Source organism: Oncorhynchus mykiss, chromosome 13, assembly GCF_013265735.2.
Source record: "Oncorhynchus mykiss isolate Arlee chromosome 13, USDA_OmykA_1.1, whole genome shotgun sequence".
Classification (NCBI taxonomy): domain Eukaryota; kingdom Metazoa; phylum Chordata; class Actinopteri; order Salmoniformes; family Salmonidae; genus Oncorhynchus; species Oncorhynchus mykiss.
In genome coordinates, this window is record NC_048577.1 from 66,864,645 (window position 1) to 66,888,674 (window position 24,030).

General features: G+C 47.0%; 1 protein-coding gene and 1 pseudogene across 2 annotated transcripts in view; both read left to right on the forward strand.

The window, feature by feature from the left end:
* The window catches only part of LOC118938463 (NLR family CARD domain-containing protein 3-like), a 62,082-nt gene extending 58,503 nt beyond the window's left edge, over positions 1-3,579 (forward strand). The window contains exons 3-5 of one of the 2 annotated variants that reach the window (XM_036942481.1): positions 673-901; positions 1,266-3,063; positions 3,354-3,579. In XM_036942481.1, the coding sequence (XP_036798376.1) occupies positions 673-901; positions 1,266-3,063; positions 3,354-3,564 (2,238 nt within the window). In that variant the 3' untranslated portion in view covers positions 3,565-3,579. The remainder of the gene's footprint in view (positions 1-672; positions 902-1,265; positions 3,064-3,353) is intronic. The other variant, XM_036942483.1, reaches the window with a different exon arrangement.
* Positions 1-24,030, forward strand: part of LOC118938461 — a 942,996-nt pseudogene that overhangs the window by 66,300 nt on the left and 852,666 nt on the right.

A 24,030-nucleotide genomic window follows, 5' to 3' on the forward strand; every position in this document is an offset into this window, starting at 1 on the left:
ATGTTTGTCTCTGTTGTGTTGAAGCCCTATCAAGCAGGAGAGACCAGCCTCCCCTGTTCCCAGCTGTGTGTCCATGAAGAGTGACAAGTCTATGGGTCAAATTATAAACTTTAGAGAGGGAGACTTTTCTACTGAACAAATGTAAGAAGAACTCATGGGTCCTGGTCAGTGAGTTAAACAACACTGTCTCTAGTCATTTCTCCTCTCCCATTTTCCCATTTATTGTTGTTGTTTTCATAATCCATAGGCTCATCCTTTTGTCCATTTGCATAGTCCTAAAACAATATTAAACAAACACAACATTCCCTCCCTGTGTGTGTGTGTGTGTGTGTGTGTGTGTGTGTGTGTGTGTGTGTGTGTGTGTGTGTGTGTGTGTGTGTGTGTGTGTGTGTGTGTGTGTGTGTGTGTGTGTGTGTGTGTCCTTGATGAGGAGATGTAATCTCATGTTTTGTCCACAGAAACCAACAAGAGAGATCAGAGTCAGAGAATCTCAGTGGTCAGTCTTCCCAGAGTCATCAAACAGAACTGGCCTCCATATTCAGTGTATGTGGTCCTGTTATGTACATTTGTTTTTGTTTACCTCAAGTAAAGTTGATCTGTCAATCATCCATTAATGTGTTAATGAGAAAGCATTTCTTCTCTTGCTTAACTTATTTTCTTGATTTATTTCAGTTGCTTGAAGAGAATATTATGACATTTGTGAAGAACGAGCTGAAGATGTTCAAGAGGATTCTTAGTCCAGAACTCCCAGAAGGCTTTGAGAGTCAGAAGCAGGATAAGGAAGTGGTGGATGCTGAAGTTGAGAAGCAGGAGAGCAGTGCCAGAGAGGGGGCTCTGAAGATCACACTGCACATTTTGAGGAAAATGAACCAGAAGGAGCTTGCTGACACACTGGAGAAATGTAAGATCTGTCTGCCTCATGTTGAATGCTGTTTTATAATATTTAAAAGACGTAGCTAAAGTACAGCTAAAGTAGCTGTGTAACTCAATGATATTGTAGCAGCCTTAACACAACACCAAGTGACCTCATCAAGTAGCAGCAGGAATGTGTTGTGGTCATTAATTTAGAGAGAGAGAGACAACATAAATTATACCATCAATAATATGATCAGTCACACCAGTCTGTAATGCATTATGACAAAATTTACACATTTATACAGTCTGTTAACAGAATGAATTATTATAATGTACAACTTTATAACAGTCCTACAATACTGTAGACATTAAAACAGACGTAATATTAATATCCTCTGTGTTATTTCTAGATTCAGATGATCCTGCTGTGATTTGCCAACGTGAACTCAAATCTAATCTAAAGAAGAAGTTTCAATGTGTATTTGAGGGGATCGCTAAACAAGGAAACCCAACACTTCTCAATAAGATCTACACAGAGCTCTACATCACAGAGGGTGGAACAGGAGAGGTCAATAATGAACATGAGCTGAGACAGATTGAGACAACAACCAGGAAACAAGCAAGACCAGAGACTGCAATCAAATGTAACGACATCTTCAAACCCTTAACTGGACAAGACAAACCTATCAGAACTGTGCTGACAAAGGGAGTTGCTGGCATTGGAAAAACAGTCTCTGTGCAGAAGTTCATTCTGGACTGGGCTGAAGGAAAAGCAAATCAGGATGTCCAATTTGTATTTTCATTCCCTTTTCGGGAGCTGAATTTGATGAAAGAGGACAAACACACTTTTATTGAACTTCTCAATCACTTCTCAATGGAAACCAAACAATCAGGAATCTCCATCTACAACAAGTACAAAGTTCTGTTCATCTTTGATGGTCTGGATGAGTGCCGACTGCCCCTAGACTTCCAGAAGAACAAGATCTGTTGGGACGTCACAGAGTCAACCTCAGTGGATGTTCTGCTGACAAATCTCATCAAGGGAAATCTCCTTCCCTCTGCTCTCCTCTGGATAACTACCCGACCTGCAGCAGCCAATAAGATCCCTTCAGGGTGTGTTGACCAGGTGACAGAGGTACGAGGGTTCAATGACCCACAGAAGGAGGAGTACTTCAGGAAGAGATTCAGTGATGAGGACCTGGCCAGCAGAATCATCTCACACATAAAGACATCAAGGAGCCTCCACATCATGTGCCACATTCCAGTCTTCTGTTGGATTTCTGCAACAGTCCTTGAACACATGCTGAAACATAAGAGAGAAGAGATGCCCAAGACTCTGACTGAGATGTACACACACCTTGTGGTGTTTCATACCAAACAGAAGAATGAAAAGTATCTTGGGAAAGAAGAGACAGGTCCACACTGGAATAAAGAGAGCATTCTGTCACTGGGAAAACTGGCTTTTCAACAGCTTGTGAAAGGCAATCTGATTTTCTATGAAGAAGACCTGAAAGAGGCTGGAATTGATGTCAATGAAGCCTCAGTGTACTCAGGATTGTGCACACAGCTCTTTAAAGAGGAATGTGTGCTGTACCAGGACAAGGTATACTGCTTTGTTCATCTGAGCATTCAGGAGTTTCTGGCTGCTTTATATGTGTTCTTCTCATTCATCAACAACAATGAGAATGTAATGGCCAAACCTCAATCAACGTCCAGGAACCTTTCTGTGAGGATCAGACAAAGGCGTAAAGTTGCTTTCTACAAGAGTGCTGTGGATAAAGCCTTACAAAGTGAGACAGGAAACCTGGACCTTTTCCTCCGCTTCCTTCTGGGCCTCTCACTGGAGTCCAATCAGAAGTACTTACGAGGTCTACTGACAAAGACAAGAAGCAGCTCACAGAGCCATGAAGAAACAGTTGAGTACATCAAGGAGAAGATCAGGGAGAATCCCTCTCAAGAGAGGTGCATCAATCTGTTCCACTGTCTGAATGAACTGAATGACCATTCTCTAGTGGAGGAGATCCAAAGATACCTGAGCTCAGGAAGTCTCTCAAAACCCAACCTGTCACCTGCACAGTGGTCAGCTCTGGTCTTTGTGTTGCTGACTTCAGAAAAGGAGCTGGATGTGTTTGACCTGAAGAAATACTCCAGATCAGAGGAAGGTCTTCTGAGGCTGCTGCCAGTGGTCAAAGCCTCCAGAGCTGCTCTGTGAGTAAATACAATGACATTTAAGAACTAATCATCAGGAAGAAATATTCAGTTTAGAGAAAAATATGTATTATAATATGTAAATAATATTATATTGAAAAACATATTGAATAAATTCATTGATTTTCACATTAGTATAACAATATGACCATACAATTCTAGGAGACGGAAAATAGTTGTTGATATATGTTGTTTGAGAGAATGAACCAAATGCATCTGCCATTGTCCTTCTACACTACTGGTGTTAAATTAACAGTGTGTTTGTGAAATCATGATGATCTCTTTGTCAGGCTGTCAGGCTGTGGAGTCACAGAGGAAGGCTGTGCTTCTCTGGTCTCAGCTCTGGAGTCAAACCCCTCACACCTGAGAGAGCTGGATCTGAGTAACAGTGACCTGAAGGATTCAGGAGTGAAGCTGCTCTCTGCTGGACTGGGGAATCCCCACTGTAAACTGGAGACTCTGAGGTCAGTATTAACAGATACAGATACTTTATGTATGTAGTTCTCCCATTTGAAAAAGTCACAATTACTCTCACACATTCACTTATAGTGTATTAAAGTAGTCATACGTTTAGTATTTGGTCCCATATTCCATGCCTGCAGTGATTACATCAAGCTTGTGATTCTACTAACTTGTTGAATTAATTTGCAGTTTGTCTTGGTTGTGTTTTGGATGTTTTTCCTAATAGAAACTGAATGGTGAATAATGTCCTGTCATGTTGGAGTCACTTCACTTGTATTGTCAGTAAGAATAGATGTTTCTGAACACTTCTACGTTCATGTGGATGCTACCATGATGATGAATAATAATGAACGAATATTGAATGATGATGAATGAGAAAGTTACAGAGGCACAAATATCAGACACCCTCTGTTATTGGTAATGGTGAGAGGTTAGCATGTTTTTTTGTAGCCTCTGTTAATGGTAATGGTGAGAGGTTAGCATGTTTTGTTGTAGTCTCTGTTATTGGTAATGGTGAGAGGTTAGCATGTTTTGTTGTAGCCTCTGTTACTGGTAATGGTGAGAGGTTAGCATGTTTTGTTGTATTCTCTGTTAATGGTAATGGTGAGAGGTTAGCATGTTTTGTTGTAGCCTCTGTAATTGGTAATGGTGAGAGGTTAGCATGTTTTGTTGTAGCCTCTGTTATTGGTAATGGTGAGAGGTTAGCATGTTTTGTTGTATTCTCTGTTATTGGTAATGGTGAGAGGTTAGTATGTTTTGTTGTAGCCTCTGTTATTGGTAATGGTGAGAGGTTAGCATGTTTTGTTGTAGCCTCTGTTATTGGTAATGGTGAGAGGTTAGCATGTTTTGTTGTAGCCTCTGTTATTGGTAATGGTGAGAGGTTAGCATGTTTTGTTGTAGCCTCTGTTATTGGTAATGGTGAGAGGTTAGTATGTTTTGTTGTAGCCTCTGTAACTTTCACAATCATTATTATTCATGATTCATTCATGATTTTTTTTTTTTTTTCATGGGATCATCAGGATTAATTTATTATTGTTTAGAAACATGTTATCTACTCTCTTAGACAGAAAATTACTCGTCATCACCCACCATATAATTATTGGGCAAAACACAACCACAACAAACTGCAAATGCAACCAACAAGTTTGAGTCACATTGCGTTCAAACCAAATACTAAACTTTTGACTAATTTAATAAGTAAATGTGTCAGAATACCTATGACTTCTTCAGATATGTATTAAAATATCCTCAAATAAAAGGTGACATTATAAACTGTCAATGGTGGATGATGGTGGTGATACCTTACTGTCTAAATAGATATGGTGTGGACTGTATACTCAATACAATCTAAATCTGATACCTCACTGTCTAAATAGATATGGTGTGGACTGTATACTCAATACAATCTAAATCTGATACCTCACTGTCTAAATAGATATGGTGTGGACTGTTTACTCAATACAATCTAAATCTGATACCTCACTGTCTAAATAGATATGGTGTGGACTGTATACTCAATGCAATCTAAATCTGATACCTCACTATCTAAATAGATATGTTGTGGACTGTAAACTCAATACAATCTAAATCTGATACCTCACTGTCTGTAATGAGTTTCGTCTTCATACGAAGGAGAGTCGGACCAAAATGCAGCGTGTGGTTTACGATCCATGTTTATTAATAATACGAAACACGAATCTCCAATACAATACTACAAAAACAAAACGTAACGAAACCCTAACAGCCTATATAGTGTGGACACATAGGACAGGAACAATCACCCACAAACACACAGTGAAACCCAGGCTAACTAAATATGGTTCCCAATCAGAGACAATGACGAACACCTGCCTCTGACTGAGAACCATATCAGGCTGAACATAGAAATAGACAAACAAGACATGAAACATAGCATACCCACTCAGATCACACCCTGACCAATCAAAACATAGAAAATACAAAGTAAACTATGGTCAGGGCGTGACAGTACCCCCCCCCCCCAAGGTGCGGACTCCGGCCGCAAAACCTGAACCTATAGGGGAGGGTCTGGGTGGGCATCTGTCCGCGGTGGCGGCTCTGGCGCTGGACGTGGACCCCACTCCATGACAGTTTTAATCCCCCTCCTAAACGTCCCTAAATAGGTTACCCACCACAATGATAACATGGGACAGAGGGACAGCTCGGGACAGAGGTAACTCGGGACAGATGGGTAGCTCAGCACTGAGAGGAAGCTCAGCACTGAGAAGAAGCTCAGCACTGAGAGGAAGCCCAGGCAGGTAGTAGAAACTACCAGAACCTGGCTGGCTGGCGGTTTCAGCAGATCCTGGTCGACTAGCAGATCTGGAAGAATCTGGTCGACTGGCGGATCTGGGAGAATCTGGTCGACTGGCGGATCTGGGAGAATCTGGTCGACTGGCGGATCTGGGAGAATCTGGTCGACTGGCAGATCTGGGAGAATCTGGACGACTGGCAGATCTGGGAGAGTCTGGACGACTGGCAGATCTGGAAGAGTCTGGACGACTGGCAGATCTGGGAGAATCTGGACGACTGGCAGATCTGGGAGAGTCTGGACGACTGGCAGATCTGGAAGAGTCTGGACGACTGGCAGATCTGGAAGAGTCTGGTCGACTGGCAGATCTGGAAGAGTCTGGTCGACTGGCAGATCTGGAAGAGTCTGGTCGACTGGCAGATCTGGAAGAGTCTGGTCGACTGGCAGATCTGGAAGAGTCTGGTCGACTGGCAGATCTGGAAGAGTCTGGTCGACTGGCAGATCTGGAAGAGTCTGGACGACTGGCAGATCTGGAAGAGTCTGGACGACTGGCAGATCTGGAAAAGTCTGGACGACTGGCAGATCTGGAAGAGTCTGGACGACGGGCAGATCTGGAAGAGTCTGGTCGACTGGCAGATCTGGAAGAGTCTGGTCGACTGGCAGATCTGGAAGAGTCTGGACGACTGGCAGATCTGGAAGAGTCTGGACGACTGGCAGATCTGGAAGAGTCTGGACGACGGGCAGATCTGGAAGAGTCTGGACGACGGGCAGATCTGGAAGAGTCTGGACGACGGGCAGATCTGGAAGAGTCTGGACGACTGGCAGATCTGGAAGAGACTGGTCGACACAGACTGGCTGCTCTGGCTGCTCCATGCTGACTGGCAGCTCTGGCTGCTCCATGCTGGCAGACTGCTCTGGCTGCTCCATGCTGACTGGCAGCTCTGGCTGCTCCATGCTGACTGGCGGCCCTGGCTGCTCTGGCTGCTCCATGCTGACTGGCGATCCTGGCTGCTCTGGCTGCTCCATGCTGACTGGCGGCCCTGGCTGCTCCATGCTGACTGGCGGCCCTGGCTGCTCCCTGCTAACTGGCGGCCCTGGCTGCTCCCTGCTAACTGGCGGCCCTGGCTGCTCCTTACAAACTGGCAGCTCCGGCGGCTCCTTACAAACTGGCAGCTCTGGCGGCTCCTTGCAGACTGGCAGCTTTGGCAGCATCCTGCAGACTGGCAGCTCTGGCGGCTCCTTGCAGACTGGCAGCTCCTTGCAGACTGGCAGCTCTATGCATACTGGCAGCTCCTTGCTGACTGGCAGCTCTATACAAACTTGCAGCTCCATGCAGACTGGCAGCTCCATGCAGACTGGTAGCTCCGAACAGGCGGGAGACTCCGGCAACGCTGTAGAGGCGGAAAGCTCTGACAGCGCTAAACAGGCGGGAGACTCCAACAGCGCTGAAGAGGAGGAAGGCTCTGGCAGCGCTGAACAGGTGAGAGACTCCGACAGCGCTGGAGAGGAGGAAGGCTCCGACAGCGCTAAACAGGCGAGGCGCACTGTAGGCCTGATGCGTGGTGCTGGCACTGGTGGTACTGGGCCGAGGACACGCACAGGAAGCCTAGTGCGGGGAGCTGCTACCGGAGGGCTGGGGTGTGGAGGTGGTACTGGAAAAACCGGACCGTGCAGGCGCACTGGAGCTCTTGAGCACCGAGCCTGCCCAACCTTACCTGGTTGAATGCTCACGGTCGCCCTGCCAGTGCGGCGAGGTGGAATAGCCCGCACTGGGCTATGCAGGCGAACCGGAGACACCGAGAGCAAGGCTGGTGCCATGTAAGCCGGCCCAAGGAGACGCACTGGGGACCAGCTGCGTAGAGCCGGCTTCATGGCATTAGGCTCGACGCTCAATCTAGCCCGGCCGACACGCGGAGCTGGAATATACCGCACCGGGCTATGCACCCGCACTGGAGACACCGTGCGCACCACTGCATAACACGGTGCCTGTCCGGTCTCTCTAGCCCCCCGGTAAGCACAGGGAGTCTGCCCAGGTCTCCTACCTGGCGTAGCCATACTCCCTGTTAGCCCCCCCCAAGAAATTTTTGGGGCTGCCTCTCGGGCTTCCTTGCCAGCCGTGTTCCCTCATATCGCCGGCTCCTCTCTCCGGCTGCCTCTGCTCTCCTAAGTGCCTCCACCTGTTCCCATGGGAGGCGATCTCTTCCAGCCAGTATCTCCTCCCAAGTGTAACAGCCCTTGCCATCTAAAACGTCCTCCCATGTCCATTCCTCTTTACGCTGCTGTTGCTGCCTGTTGACACGCTGCTTGGTCCGTTGGTGGTGGGTGATTCTGTAATGAGTTTCGTCTTCATACGAAGGAGAGTCGGACCAAAATGCAGCGTGTGGTTTACGATCCATGTTTATTAATAATACGAAACACGAATCTCCAATCCAATACTACAAAAACAAAACGTAACGAAACCCTAACAGCCTATATAGTGTGGACACATAGGACAGGAACAATCACCCACAAACACACAGTGAAACCCAGGCTAACTAAATATGGTTCCCAATCAGAGACAATGACGAACACCTGCCTCTGACTGAGAACCATATCAGGCTGAACATAGAAATAGACAAACAAGACATGAAACATAGAATACCCACTCAGATCACACCCTGACCAATCAAAACATAGAAAATACAAAGTAAACTATGGTCAGGGCGTGACACTGTCTAAATAGATATGGTGTGGACTGTATACTCAGTACAATCTAAATCTGATACCTCACTGTCTAAATAGATATGGTGTGGACTGTATACTCAATACAATCTAAATCTGATTCCTCACTGTCTAAATAGATATGATGTGGACTGTATACTCAATACAATCTAAATCTGATACCTCACTGTCTAAATAGATATGGTGTGGACTGTATACTCAATACAATCTAAATCTGATACCTCACTGTCTGTCTTCTGACTGATGCTGCTTTTTAAACTGGTCTGGTCAGTCTACTATAAGATTTGTACTATACTTATTTCTAATAATGAAACATTCATTCACTATTTTATGAATAGATATGGCAGGTTTCAGGACACTGATATATCTGAAAATGTTGAAAAAATATACTGCCACTATTTTCACCAAATCAAATTTTATTTGTCACATACACATGGTTAGCAGATGTTAATGCGAGTGTAGCGAAATGCTTGTGCTTCTAGTTCCGACAATGCAGTAATAACCAACGAGTAATCTAGCTAATAATTCCAAAACTACTACCTTATACACACAAGTGTAAAGGGATAAAGAATATGTACATAAAGATATATGAATAAGTGATGGTACAGAGCGGCATAGGCAAGATGCAGTAGATGGTATCGAGTACAGTATATACATATGAGATGAGTATGTAAACAAAGTGGCATAGTTAAAGTGGCTAGTGATACATGTATTACATAAAGATGCAGTAGATGATATAGAGTACAGTATATACGTATACATATGAGATGAATAATGTAGGGTATGTAAACATTATATTAGGTAGCATTGTTTAAAGTGGCTAGTGATATATTTTACATCAATTCCCATCAATTCCCATTATTACATTGGCTGGAGTTGAGTCAGTGTCAGTGTGTTGGCAGCAGCCACTCACTGTTAGTGGTGGCTGTTTAACAGTCTGATGGCCTTGAGATAGAAGCTGTTTTTCAGTCTCTCGGTCCCAGCTTTGATGCACCTGTACTGACCTCGTCTTCTAGATGATAGCGGGGTGAACAGGCAGTGGCTCGGGTGGTTGTTGTCCTTGATGATCTTTATGGCCTTCCTGTGACATCGGGTGGTGTAGGTGTCCTGGAGGGCAGGTAGTTTGCCCCCGGTGATGTGTTGTGCAGACCTCACTACCCTCTGGAGAGCCTTACGGTTGTGGGCGGAGCAGTTGCCGTACCAGGCGGTGATACAGCCCGACAGGATGCTCTCGATTGTGCATCTGTAGAAGTTTGTGAGTGCTTTTGGTGACAAGCCGAATTTCTTCAGCCTCCTGAGGTTGAAGAGGCGCTGCTGCGCCTTCTTCACGATGCTGTCTGTGTGAGTGGACCAATTCAGTTTGTCTGTGATGTGTACGCCGAGGAACTTAAAACTTGCTACCCTCTCCACTACTCTTCCATCGATGTGGATAGGGGGGTGTTCCCTCTGCTGTTTCCTGAAGTCCACAATCATCTCCTTAGTTTTGTTGACGTTGAGTGTGAGGTTGTTTTCCTGACACCACACTCCGAGGGCCCTCACCTCCTCCCTGTAGGCCGTCTCATCGTTGTTGGTAATCAAGCCTACCACTGTTGTGTCGTCCGCAAACTTGATGATTGAGTTGGAGGCGTGCGTGGCCACGCAGTCGTGGGTGAACAGGGAGTACAGGAGAGGGCTCAGAACGCACCCTTGTGGGGCCCCAGTGTTGAGGATCAGCGGGGTGGAGATGTTGTTGCCTACCCTTACCACCTGGGGGCGGCCCGTCAGGAAGTCCAGTACCCAGTTGTACAGGGCGGGGTCGAGACCCAGGGTCTCGAGCTTGATGACGAGCTTGGAGGGTACTATGGTGTTAAATGCCGAGCTGTAGTCGATGAACAGCATTCTCACATAGGTATTCCTCTTGTCCAGATGGGGTAGGGCAGTGTGCAGTGTGGTTGAGATTACATCGTCTGTGGACCTATTTGGGCGGTAAGCAAATTGGAGTGGGTCTAGGGTGTCAGGTAGGGTGGAGGTGATATGGTCCTTGACTAGACTCTCAAAGCACTTCATGATGACGGAAGTGAGTGCTACGGGGCGGTAGTCGTTTAGCTCAGTTACCTTAGCTTTCTTGGGAACAGGAACAATGGTGGCCCTCTTGAAGCATGTGGGAACAGCAGACTGGTATAGGGATTGATTGAATATGTCCGTAAACACACCGGCCAGCTGGTCTGCGCATGCTCTGAGGGCGCGGCTGGGGATGCCGTCTGGGCCTGCAGCCTTGCGAGGGTTAACACGTTTAAATGTCTTACTCACCTCGGCTGCAGTGAAGGAGAGACCGCAAGTTTTCGTTGCAGGCCGTGTCAGTGGCACTGTATTGTCCTCAAAGCGGGCAAAAAAGTTATTTAGTCTGCCTGGGAGCAGGACATCCTGGTCCGTGACTGGGCTGGATTTCTTCCTGTAGTCCGTGATTGACTGTAGACCCTGCCACATGCCTCTTGTGTCTGAGCCGTTGAATTGAGATTCTACTTTGTCTCTGTACTGACGCTTAGCTTGTTTGATTGCCTTGCGGAGGGAATAGCTACACTGTTTGTATTCGGTCATGTTACCAGACACCTTGCCCTGATTAAAAGCAGTGGTTTGCGCTTTCAGTTTCACGCGAATGCTGCCATCAATCCACGGTTTCTGGTTTGGGAATGTTTTAATCGTTGCTATGGGAACGACATATTCAACGCACCAAAGAATAGCAGTGTGGTTTTAATATGATTTGTCTCTTTGCAGGCTGTCAGGCTGTCTAGTCACAGAGGAAGGCTGTGCTTCTCTGGTCTCAGCTCTGAGGTCAAACCCCTCACACCTGAGAGAGCTGGACCTGAGCTACAATCACCCAGGAGACTCAGGAGTCAAACTGCTCTCTGCTGGACTGGAGGATCCACACTGCAGACTGGAGAAACTCAAGTATGTAGAGGGTTTATGTCAATGTTCATATCAGACATGTTTGACTTATTAGGCCAGTTAAGACTAACATTCTAACCACCACTTGGACAAAGTTATATGCTGTGTGCTCAGTGTGTATGAGTTCAGTATCCTGACTGTGTGGCCAGTGTGTATTAGTGTCTCCAGTGTCCGTGTGTGTGTCTCCAGTGCGTGTGTGTGTGTCTCCAGTGTGTGTGTGTGTCTCCAGTGTGTGTGTCTCCTGTGTGTGTGTGTGTGTGTGTTTCCTGTGTGTGTGTGTGAGTCACCAGTGTGTGTGTGTGTGTGTCTCCAGTGTTTCCATTGTCTGTGTGTCTGTGTGTGTGTTTCCTGTGTGTGTGTGTTTCCTGTGTGTGTGCGTCTCCTGTGCATGTGTGTGAGTCACCAGTGTGTGTGTGTGTGTGTGTGTGTCACCAGTTTGTGTGTGTGTGTGTGTGTGTCTCCTGTGTGTGTGTGTGTGTGTGTGTGTGTCTCCTGTGTGTGTGTGTGTGTGTGTGTATGTCTCCTGTGTGTGTGTGTGTGTGTGTGTGTTTCCAGTGTGTGTGTGTGTCACCAGTGTGTGTGTGTGGGTGTCACCAGTGTGTGTGTGTGTGTGTGTGTGTGTGTGTGTGTGTGTGTGTGTGTGTGTGTGTGTGTGTGTGTGTGTGTGTGTGTGTATGTTACCAGTGTGTGTGTGTCACCAGAGTGTGTGTGTGTGTGTCTCCTGTGTGTGTGTGTGTGTCTCCTGTGTGTCTCCAGTGTGTGTGTGTGTGTGTGTGTGTGTGTGTGTGTGTTTGTGTGTGTGTGTGTGAGAGAGTTCAGGTGTATCCCTCAATGACTGTCTGTTCTTCTGCTTACCGCTATAGTGTGGAACATGGTGGAGAGAACAGAATGAAACCTGGGCTTAGAAAATGTGAGTGTTGACTGCTGTGAAGAATATGACTAAGAATAAGTCTTAATTCAAGTTAAGTCAAAGTCAAAGACCAACATCATTACTGACTTGGTCATATTAAATATCAGCTGTAGTTCTACAGAAGCAGAAATCAGGGACACCAAAGTTTACACACACACACACATTACCATACAGTATAACATATGATCATTCAACAAGTCTCAAGTTACCTTAACTTCTCCTTTTGATACCTAGAAACATCTACATTAAATGAATTAGTGAAAAGTGAGTTAACATTCTAATGTGAATGATGATGATTTCTAATATTGTGTCTGGTTTCATCCATCAGATATCTGTGATCTCACACTGGACCTAAACACAGTAAACAGACTCCTCTCTCTGTCTGAGGAGAACAGAAAGGTGACATGGAGGACAGAGGAGCAGCCGTATCCTGATCACCCAGAGAGATTTGAGGACTGTGAACAGGTGCTGTGTAGAGAGGGTCTGACTGGGTGCTGTTACTGGGAGGGAGAGTGGAGTGGGGGAGGGGGTGCTGTTATAGGAGTGACATATAAAGGAATCAGAAGGAGACGAGGGGTTGAGGACTGTTGTCTTGGATGGAATGACAAATCCTGGAGTCTGTCCTGCTCTGACAACAGTTACTATGCCTGTCACAATAATATTACCAATATCATAGACGTCCCCTCCTCCAGCCCCCACAGAGTAGGAGTGTATCTGGACTGGCCAGCCGGCACTCTGTCCTTCTATAGAGCCTCCTCTGACACACTGACCCACCTGATCACATTCACCTCCACATTCACTGAGCCCCTCTATCCAGGGTTTAAGGTTTGGTGGGATGGCGACTCAGTGTCTCTCTGTCAGTGATACACACACACACACACTGGACAATCACACACACACACTGGACAATCACACACACACACACACACACACACACACACACACACACACACACACACACACACACACTGGACAAACATACACACACACACACACACACACACACACACACACACACACACACACACACACACTGGACAAACATACACACACACACACACACACACACACACACAAACTAGATACACACACACACACACACACACACACTGGACACACACACACTGGACACACTGGACACACACACACTGGACACACACACACACTCACACTGGATACACACACACACACACACAAACTGGACACACTCACACTGGACACACACATACACACACACACACACAAACTAGATACACACACACACACACACTAGATACACACACACACACACACCCTGGACACACACACCCTGGACACACACACTGGACACACACACACACACACACTAGATACACACACACACACATACATACACACACCCACACACACACACAGGACACACACTCTGGACACACACACTGGACACACACACACTGGACACACACACACACACACACTCACACTGGATACACACACACACTCACACTGGATACACACACACACACAAACTGGACACACACACACACACCTGCTGGACACACACACTGGACACACACACACACACTGGACTTACAGACACACACTGGACACACACACACACTGGACACACACACACAAACACACACTGGACTCACAGACACACACTGGACACACACACACACTGGACACACACACACTAGACAAATACACACACTGGACTCACACACACACACACACACACACATACACAGACACACACACACACACACACACACACACAAACACACACACAAACAGTGGACACACACACACTGGACACACACATACACACTGGACACACAGACACACACTGGACACACACACACACTGGACTCACAGACACACACTGGACACACACTAGACAAACACACACACAAACACAGTGGACACACACACACACGCTGGACTCACAGACACACACTGGACACACACTGGTCACACACACACACACACACACACACACACACACACACACACTGGTCACACACACTCTGGACACACACACACACTCGACTCACAGACACACACTGGACAAATACACACACACACACACACAAACACAGTGGACACACACACACACACACACTGGACTCACAGACACACGCTGGACACACACACACACTAGATACACACACACTCTGGACACACACACTCACACTGGACACACACACACACACACACTGGACACACACACACTGGACACACACACTGGACACACACACACTGGACACACACACACATGCGCGTCTTTCTATAGTAGTGAGGACCTCTTACAATAACACTGTTAAAATACCAATGTAATCATGTGTTGTCTTTTATGTTGAAAAACTAATTATACAATTATATATAATTATATATGCCTCCGTCAGGTTGATGATAAGATAAGGTCACTATAGCAACAGAGTGTTGTGATGCGGTGTCACTACAGCAACAGAGTTCTCTCTGTTCTCTGCTCTCTGCTCTCTCTCACTCTCTGCTCTCTCACTCTCTCTCTCTCTTTGCTTTCTCAGCCTGCTCTCTGCTCCCTCTCTCTGCTCCCTCTGTCTCTGCTCTGTCTCTGCCTCTACTCTCTCTGCTCTCTGTTCTCTGCTCTCTATCTCTCTGCGCTCTGCTCTCTCACTTCCTCTGATCTCTCTGCTCTCTCTCTCTGCTTTCTCTCTCTCACTCTGCTCTCTCTGCTCTCTTTTCTCTGCACTCTCTGCTCTCTCACTCTCTCACTCTCTCTTTGCTTTCTCAGCCTGCTCTCTGCTCGCTCTCTCTGCTCCCTCTGTCTCTGCTCTGTCTCTCTGCTTTCTCTCTCTCCCTCTGCTCTCTCTCTGCTCTCTCTGCCCTCTGCTCTCCCTGATCTGTCTCTCTGCTTGTTGGAGGAAATTATAGTTGAAATGATTAATTATGCATACATTAGATTAGAACCAGTTATTTTAATACTATTATGTTATGGTATGAAATGTATGGGTTGTTGGTTAAGCTGTTACTGAAAATGTAAGTAAAACAAATGAATTGTCTGTACCTTGTGGGAAAGGGAGAAGGAGGGCATATCTTTCAGACAGATTGGAATGTTTGTTTTACGAGGGGAGTAGAAGACATCTCCAGACCTGAAGACACTGTGCTATTGTGTGGATCGGAGAGGGTGTGAGAAACTGATGATGTCATTTTATGTTGTCTCTTTAAAAGGTAAGGTTCTTTGTATTTTTGGGTCAGTACTCTCTTGTAATAAACGCTGCTACCTGAGTTTAAGACTGGGGCTCTGTCCATTCCTATAATAATAATATGGGTTTTACGATCCCATAGAATGCATTGACAGAGTACTTCATTCTGATTGGGAAATAATACAGAGGAATTTAGAATTCCACTAACACTGCTCTCAGCTCTCTCTCGTCTTTCTCTCTGCCCTCTCTGCTCTCTCTCTTTGCCCTCTCTGTTCTCTCTCTCACTATTTTCTCTCTGTTCTCTGCTCTCTCTGCTCTGCTCTCTCTTTTCACTGCTCTCTCTTTTCACTGCTCTCTCTGCTCTCTCTTCTCTGCTCTCTTTCTGCTCTCTCTCTTCTCTCTCAGCCTGCTCTCTGCTCTCTTTCTGCTCTCTGTGCTCTCTCTTTTCTCTGCTCTCTCTCTGCTCTCTCTCTCTCGTCTTTCTCTCTGCCCTCTCTGCTCTCTCTCTTTGCTCTCTGCTCTCTCTCTCTGCTCTCTCACTCTTGCTCTCTCACTCTCTCTTTGCTTTCTCAGCCTGCTCTCTGCTCACTCTCTCTCTGCCTCCTCTCTCTCTGCTATCTCTCTTCTCTCTATTCTCTACTCTCTCTCTCCCTCTGTTCTCTATGCTCTCTCTCTTTCTCCCTCTGCTCTCTCTCTGCTCTATGCTCTCTCTCTCTTTCTCCCTCTGCTCTCTCTGCTCTCTCTCTCTGCGCTCTCTCTCTGTTCTCTGCTCTCTCTGCTCTCTCTGCTCTGCTGCTCTCTCTCTGCCCTCTGCTCTCTCTCTGCTCTCTTGTCTCTCTGTTTTCTGCTCTCTCTCTGCCTCTGCTCTCTCTGTTCTCTGCTCTCTCTCCCTCTCGTCTCTCTCTCTCTTTCTCCCTTTGCTCTCTCTGCTCTGCTGCTCTCTATTTTATCTGCTCTCTCTGCTCTCTGCTCTTCCTCTCTGCTCTCTCTGCTCTCTTTCTCTGCCCTCTCTCTGCCCTCTCTGCTCTCTCACTCTTCTCACTCTCTGCTCGCTCTCTGCTCTCTCTGCTCTCCACTCTCTCTCTGCTCTCTCAGCCTGCTCTCTGCTCTCTCTCTGCTCTCTCTCTCTGTTCTCTCCTCTCTCACTCTGCTCTCTCTCTCTCCCTCTGCTCTCTCTCCCTCTGCTCTCTCTCTCTCTGCTCTCTCTCTTTTCTCTCTCCCTATCTGGTCTCTTCTTTCTCCCTCTACTCACTGCTCTCTTCTCTCTCCCTCTGCCCTCTCTATCTGCTCTCTTGCTTTTCTCTGCTCTCTCTGCTCTCTGCTCTCTCTCTCTGCTCTCTCTCTTTCTGCCCTCATTATCTGCTGTCTCTCTCTGCTCTCTCTGTCCTCTGCTCTCTCTCTCCCTCTGCTCTCTCTGTTCTCTGCTCTCTCTGCTCCCTCTGCTCTGTCTGCTCTCTCTCTCTTCTCCCTGTTCTCTGCTCTCTCACTCCCTCTGCTTTCTCTGCTCTCTCTTTGCTCTCTGTTCTCTGCTCTCTCTGCCCTTTGTTCTCTCTGCTCTGCTGCTCTCTCTACCCGCTCGCTCTGCTCTCTCAGCCTGCTCTCTGCTCTCTCACTCTCTACTATCTCTGCTCTCTCTGCTCTCTTTGATCTCTCTCTCACTCTCTGCTCTCTCTTTGCTCTCTCAGCCTACTCTCCGCTCTCTCCCTCCCTCCCCCTCTCTCTTTCTCTCTCTCTCTCTAATGCTCTCTGCCCTCTCTCAGCCTTCTCTCTTCTCTCTGCTCTCGCTCTCTGCTCTCTCAGCCTGCTTTCTGCCTGCTTTCTGCTCTCTCAACTCTCTGCTCTCTTTTCTCTGCTCTCTCTCTGCTCTCTCTCTCTTTCCCTGCTCTCTGCTCTCTCTGTGTGCTCTGCTCTCTTCTCTGCTCTCTCTGCTCTCTCTCTCTCTGCTCTCTCTCTTTCTGCTTTCGTTATCTGCTGTCTCTCTCTGCCCCCTCTCTCTATGCTCTCTGCTCTCTTCTCTCTGTTCTCTGCTCTCTCTCTCCCTCTGCTCTGTCTGCTCTCTTCTCTTTGTTCTCTTCTCTCTGTTCTCTGCTCTCTCTCTCCCTCTGCTCTCTCGTCTCTCTGTTTTCTGCTCTCTTTCTGCCTCTGCTCTCTCTGTTCTCTGCTCTCTCTCTCCCTCTGCTCTGTCTGCTCTCTTCTCTTTGTTCTCTTCTCTCTGTTCTCTGCTCTCTCTCTCCCTCTGCTCTCTCGTCTCTCTGTTTTCTGCTCTCTTTCTGCCTCTGCTCTCTCTGTTCTCTGCTCTCTCTGTTCTCTGCTCTCTCTGTTCTCTGCTCTCTCTCTCTTTCTCCCTTTGCTCTCTCTGCTCTCTGCTATCTCTCTTCTCTCTGTTCTCTGCTCTCTATTTTATCTGCTCTCTCTGCTCTCTGCTCTTCCTCTCTGCTCTCTCTGCTCTCTCTCTCTTTCACTGCCCTCTCTCTGCCCTCTCTGCTCTCTCTCTCTTCTCACTCTCTCTACTCTCTGCTCTCTCTACTCTCTGTTCGCTCTCTGCTCTCTCTGCTCTCCGCTCTCTCTCTGCTCTCTCAGCCTGCTCTCTGCTCTCTCTCTCTGCTATCTCTCTCCCTCTGCTCTCTCTCTCTGTTCTCTCCTCTCTCACTCTGCTCTCTCTGCTCTCTCTCTGCTCTCTCTCTCTCTCTCCCTCTGCTCTCTCTCTCTGCTCTCTTTTCTCTCTCCCTATCTGGTCTCTTCTCTCTCTCTCTGCTCTCTTGCTTTTCTCTGCTCTCTCTGCTCTCTCTCTGCTCTCTCTCTTTCCGCTCTCATTATCTGCTGTCTCTCTCTGCTCCCTCTCTCTCTGCTATCTGCTCTCTCTCTTCTCTCTGTTCTCTCTGTTCTCTGCTCTCTCTGCCCTTTGTTCTCTCTGCTCTCTGCTCTGCTGCTCTCTCTACCCGCTCTCTCTGCTCTCTCACTCTCTATTATCTCTGCTCTCTCTGCTCTCTTTGATCTCTCTCTCACTCTGCTCTCTCTCTGCTCTCTCAGCCTGCTCTCCGCTCTCTCCCTCCCTCTCCTCTCTCTCTCTCTCTCTCTCTCTCTCTCTCTCTCTCTCTCTAATGCTCTCTGCCCTCTCTCAGCCTTCTCTCTTCTCTCTGCCCTGTCTCAGCCTTCTCTCTTCTCTCTGCTCTCTGCTCTCGCTCTCAGCTCTCTCCCTCTGCTCTCTCTCTCTCTAATGCTCTCTACCCTCTCTCAGCCTTATCTCTTCTCTCTGCTCTCTCTCTCTCGCTCTCTCTCTCCCCCTCTGCTCTCTCTCTCTCTGCTCTCTCTGCTCTCTCTGCTCTCTCACTCTCTATTATCTCTGCTCTCTCTGCTCTCTTTGATCTCTCTCTCACTCTCTGCTCTCTCTCTGCTCTCTCAGCATGCTCTCCGCTCTCTCCCTCCCTCTCCTCTCTCTCTCTCTCTCTCTCTCTCTCTAATGCTCTCTGCCCTCTCTCAGCCTTCTCTCTTCTCTCTACCCTCTCTCAGCCTTATCTCTTCTCTCTGCTCTCTCTCTCGCTCTCTCTCTCCCCCTCTGCTCTCTCTCTCTCTGCTCTCTCTCTTTTCTCTCTCCCTATCTGGTCTCTTCTCTCTCCCTCTGCTCTCTTCTCTCTCCCTCTGCCCTCTCTATTTGCTCTCTCTGCTCTCTCGCTTTTCTCTGCTATCTCTGCTCTCTCTCTTTCTGCTCTCATTATCTGCTGTCTCTCTCTGCTCCCTCTCTCTGCTCTCTGTTCTCTCTGCTCTCTGCTCTGCTGCTCTCTCTACCCGCTCTCTCTGCTCTCTCACTCTCTATTATCTCTGCTCTCTCTGCTCTCTTTGATCTCTCTCTCACTCTGCTCTCTCTCTGCTCTCTCAGCCTGCTCTCCGCTCTCTCCCTCCCTCTCCTCTCTCTCTCTCTCTCTCTCTCTCTCTCTCTCTCTCTCTCTCTCTCTAATGCTCTCTGCCCTCTCTCAGCCTTCTCTCTTCTCTCTGCCCTGTCTCAGCCTTCTCTCTTCTCTCTGCTCTCTGCTCTCGCTCTCAGCTCTCTCCCTCTGCTCTCTCTCTCTCTAATGCTCTCTACCCTCTCTCAGCCTTATCTCTTCTCTCTGCTCTCTCTCTCTCGCTCTCTCTCTCCCCCTCTGCTCTCTCTCTCTCTGCTCTCTCTACCCGCTCTCTCTGCTCTCTCACTCTCTATTATCTCTGCTCTCTCTGCTCTCTTTGATCTCTCTCTCACTCTCTGCTCTCTCTCTGCTCTCTCAGCCTGCTCTCCGCTCTCTCCCTCCCTCTCCTCTCTCTCTCTCTCTCTCTCTCTCTCTAATGCTCTCTGCCCTCTCTCAGCCTTCTCTCTTCTCTCTACCCTCTCTCAGCCTTATCTCTTCTCTCTGCTCTCTCTCTCGCTCTCTCTCTCCCCCTCTGCTCTCTCTCTCTCTGCTCTCTCTCTTTTCTCTCTCCCTATCTGGTCTCTTCTCTCTCCCTCTGCTCTCTTCTCTCTCCCTCTGCCCTCTCTATTTGCTCTCTCTGCTCTCTCGCTTTTCTCTGCTATCTCTGCTCTCTCTCTTTCTGCTCTCATTATCTGCTGTCTCTCTCTGCTCCCTCTCTCTGCTCTCTGTTCTCTCTGCTCTCTGCTCTGCTGCTCTCTCTACCCGCTCTCTCTGCTCTCTCACTCTCTATTATCTTTGTTCTCTCTGCTCTCTTTGATCTCTCTCTCACTCTCTGCTCTTTCTCTTTGCTCTCTCAGCCTGCTCTCCGCTCCCCCCCCTCTCTCTCTCTCTCTCTCTAATGCTCTCTGCCCTCTCTCAGCCTGCTCTCCGCTCCCCCCCCCCCCTCTCTCTCTCTCTAATGCTCTCTGCCCTCTCTCAGCCTTCTCTCTGCTCTCTTTTCTCTGCTCTCTCTATGCTCTCTCTGTGTGCTCTGCTCTCTTCTCTCTCACACACACTCTCTGCTCTCTTATCTCTCTCACACACACTCTCTGCTCTCTTCTCTCTCTCTCTCCCACACTCTCTGCTCTCTCCCTCCCACACTCTCTGCTCTCTCTCTCTCTCCCACACTCTCTGCTCTCTCTCTCTCTCCCACACTCTCTGCTCTCTCTCTCTCTCCCACACTCTCTGCTCTGTCTCTCTCTCCCACACTCTGCTCTCTCTCTCTGCTCCCTCTCTCTCTTTTCCCTGCCCTCTGCTCTCTCTGTGTGCTCTGCTCTCTTCTCTCTCACACACACTCTCTGCTCTCTCGCTTTTCTCTGCTCTCTTTGATCTCTCTCTCTCTCTGCTCTCTCTCTTTGCTCTCTCAGCCTGCTCTCCGCTCTCTCCCCCCCCCTCTCTCTCTCTTTTCCCTGCTCTCTGCTCTCTCTGTGTGCTCTGCTCTCTTCTCTCTCTCACACACACTCTGCTCTCTCGCTTTTCTCTGCTCTCTGCTCTCTCTCTGCTCTCTTGCTTTCTGCTCTCGTTATCTGCTGTCTCTCTCTCTGCTCTCTCTGTTCTCTGCTCGCTCTCTCTGTTCTCTGCTCTCTCTCTCCCTCTGCTGTCTGCTCTCTCTCTTCTCTCTCTTCTCTGCTCTCTCTCTTCTCTCTCTTCTCTGCGCTCTCTCTTCTCTCTGTTCTCTGCTCTCTCTGTTCTCTGCTCTCTCTGTTCTCTGCTCTCTCTGCTCTATGCTCTCTCTCTGTTTTCTGCTCTCCCTACCCGCTCTCTCTGCTCTCTCACTCTCTATCTCTGCTCTCTTTGATCTCACTCTCTGCTCTCTCTCTGCTCTCTCTCCCACACACTCTGCTCTCTCTCTCTGCTCTCTCTCCCACATTCTCTGCTCTCTCTATCTTAACAGTGGTGCAGTTTGGACAATCACCACTTGATGGCAGTGTTAAACCAGAAGTGATGAAAACAACATCACTGCAGAGAGAGAGCGAGAGAGAGTCTAATATACTGATATACAGTAACATTCAGAAAGTATTCAGACCCCTTGACTTTTTACACATTTTGTCACGTTACAGCCTTATTCTAAAATGGATTAAATGTGTTTTTCCCCTCATCAATCTACACACAATAACCCAGAATTACAAAGCAAAAACTGTTTATTTTATGTGTGAACATTTTCATAAAAAAAAAAACGTAGATATAACATTTACATAAATATTCAGACCCTTTACTCACTACTTTGTTGAAGCACATTTGGCAATGATTACAACCTTGAGTCTTCTTGGGTATGATGCTACAAGCTTGGCACACCTGTATTTGGGGAGTTTCTCCCATTCTTCTCTGCAGATCCTCTCAAGCTCTGTCAGGTTGGATGGGGAGTTTCTCCCATTCTTCTCTGCAGATCCTCTCAAGCTCTCTCAGGTTGGATGGGGAGCGTTGCTTCGCTGCACAGCTATTTTCACGACTCTCCAGAGATGTTTGATCGGGTTCAAGTCTGGGCTTTGGATTGGCCACTCAAAGGCATTCAGAGACTTGTCCAGAAGCCACTACTGCATCGTCTTGGCTGTGTGCTTAGGGTCGTTGTCCTGTTGGAAGGTGAAACTTTACCCCAGTCTGAGGTCCTGAAAGCTCTGGAGCAGATTTTCATCAAGGATCTCTCTGTACTTTGCTCTGTTCATCTTACCCGTAATCCCGATTAGTCTCCCAGTCCCTGCAGCTGAAAAACATCCTCACAGCATGATGCTGCCACCACCATGCTTCATCGTAAGGATGGTGCCAGGTTACCTCCAGATGTGATGCTTAGCATTCAGTTTGCTTAGCAAACCAGTTAAATCTTGGTTTCAAAAGACCAGAGAATCTTGTTTCTCATGGTCTGAGAGTCCTTTAGGTGCCTTTTGGCAAACTCCAAGCGGACTGTCATGTGCCTTTGACGGAGGACTGGCTTCCATCTGGCCACTCTACCATAAAGGCCTGATTGGTGGAGTGCTGCAGAGATGGTTGTCCTTCTGGAAGGTTCTCCAATCTCCCATCGGGTTCTTGGTCACCTCCCTGGCCAAGGCCCTTCTCCACTAATTGCTCAGTTTCACAGGGCGGCCAGCTTCAGGAAGAGTGTTGGAGGTTCCTAACGACTTCCGTTTCAGAATGATGGAGGCCACTGTGTTCTTGGGGACCTTCAATGCTGCATAATTATTTTGGTACCCTTTCCCAGATCTGTGCCTCACTACAATCCTGACTGGGAGCTCTAATACACACACAGTGTCCTGTAGGCCAATGTACTTCCATATACACCCCCCATCTACTACTGCCACTATATATATATATATATATAGACCACCTGATAGAACCCAGGTCTCATCTATCTATCAGTACTAGCTACTGCTACTATATATATACAGTGCCTTGCGAAAGTATTCGGCCCCCTTGAACTTTGCGACCTTTTGCCACATTTCAGGCTTCAAACATAAAGATATAAAAGTGTATTTTTTTGTGAAGAATCAACAACAAGTGGGACACAATCATGAAGTGGAACGACATTTATTGGATATTTCAAACTTTTTTAACAAATCAAAAAATGAAAAATTGGGCGTGCAAAATTATTCAGCCCCTTCATTACCATTCCATCACCATTCCATCACCATTCCATTACCATTCCATCACCATTCCATCACCATTCCATTACCATTCCATCACCATTCCATTACCATTCCATCACCATTCCATCACCATTCCATCACCATTCCATCACCATTCCATTGCCATCCACTTCCACAGTTCTTTAATAAAAACATATTTATTTGTTACATTTGACTGTGTAAAACCCAGCAGTACTACTGATTTCACTGAGAGTGAGGCAGATATATATTATTACTGTGTAAAACTATTACTGTAATTTAATGATGCCAATGTGTTTTCATTAATTGAATTAATCTATTTTATAAGAATTTGTAAGATTCTTGTTTGCATAAAATAGACGAAGACCAGTCTTTTCAATAATAGGTAACAGAATTTATTCTCGGAGCGCGCTGCCACTTCACCACGAGCAACAGTTTATATACAAAACATGACGTCATTTCATTGTTTTAACAGAATCCCCTCTCGACAGGGACAAAGTGAGGTGAAAAGTTCATTCTAACTTACTAACACACTCCCAGGTAACTTTTGACCCCTCAACATTATCGATCACCACTGAGCTGACAGTTCTAATTAACAGAAAACTTAGGAATGAACTCACTGTCTTATCTAAAAACCCCAGAGCTCAGTTCCATAGGTTCAACCATAGGTTAACTACCTTATGTGTTTACACAGTCCACAACCCATTAGTTTCTTCCTAGTTGGAATGGTGTTCATTACCTTTAATTACTCCTTGTCCGTGTCTCACAATCCCACCTTATGAACTCATATTTTTAATCAGATAAAATAAAACAGAGTATAAGTTTACTTAGTTACAGTTCTATTTTAAATGGGTATATTGTTTATTCATTTATTCATAATAATTCTAACAATCCATCCTAAAAATGAATAAACAATTCATTCCATCATTAAATAGGTGCTGGGGGACAGGACGGTGATCTTGTACAAATAGGATATTAACTAGGCGTGGGGAGACAG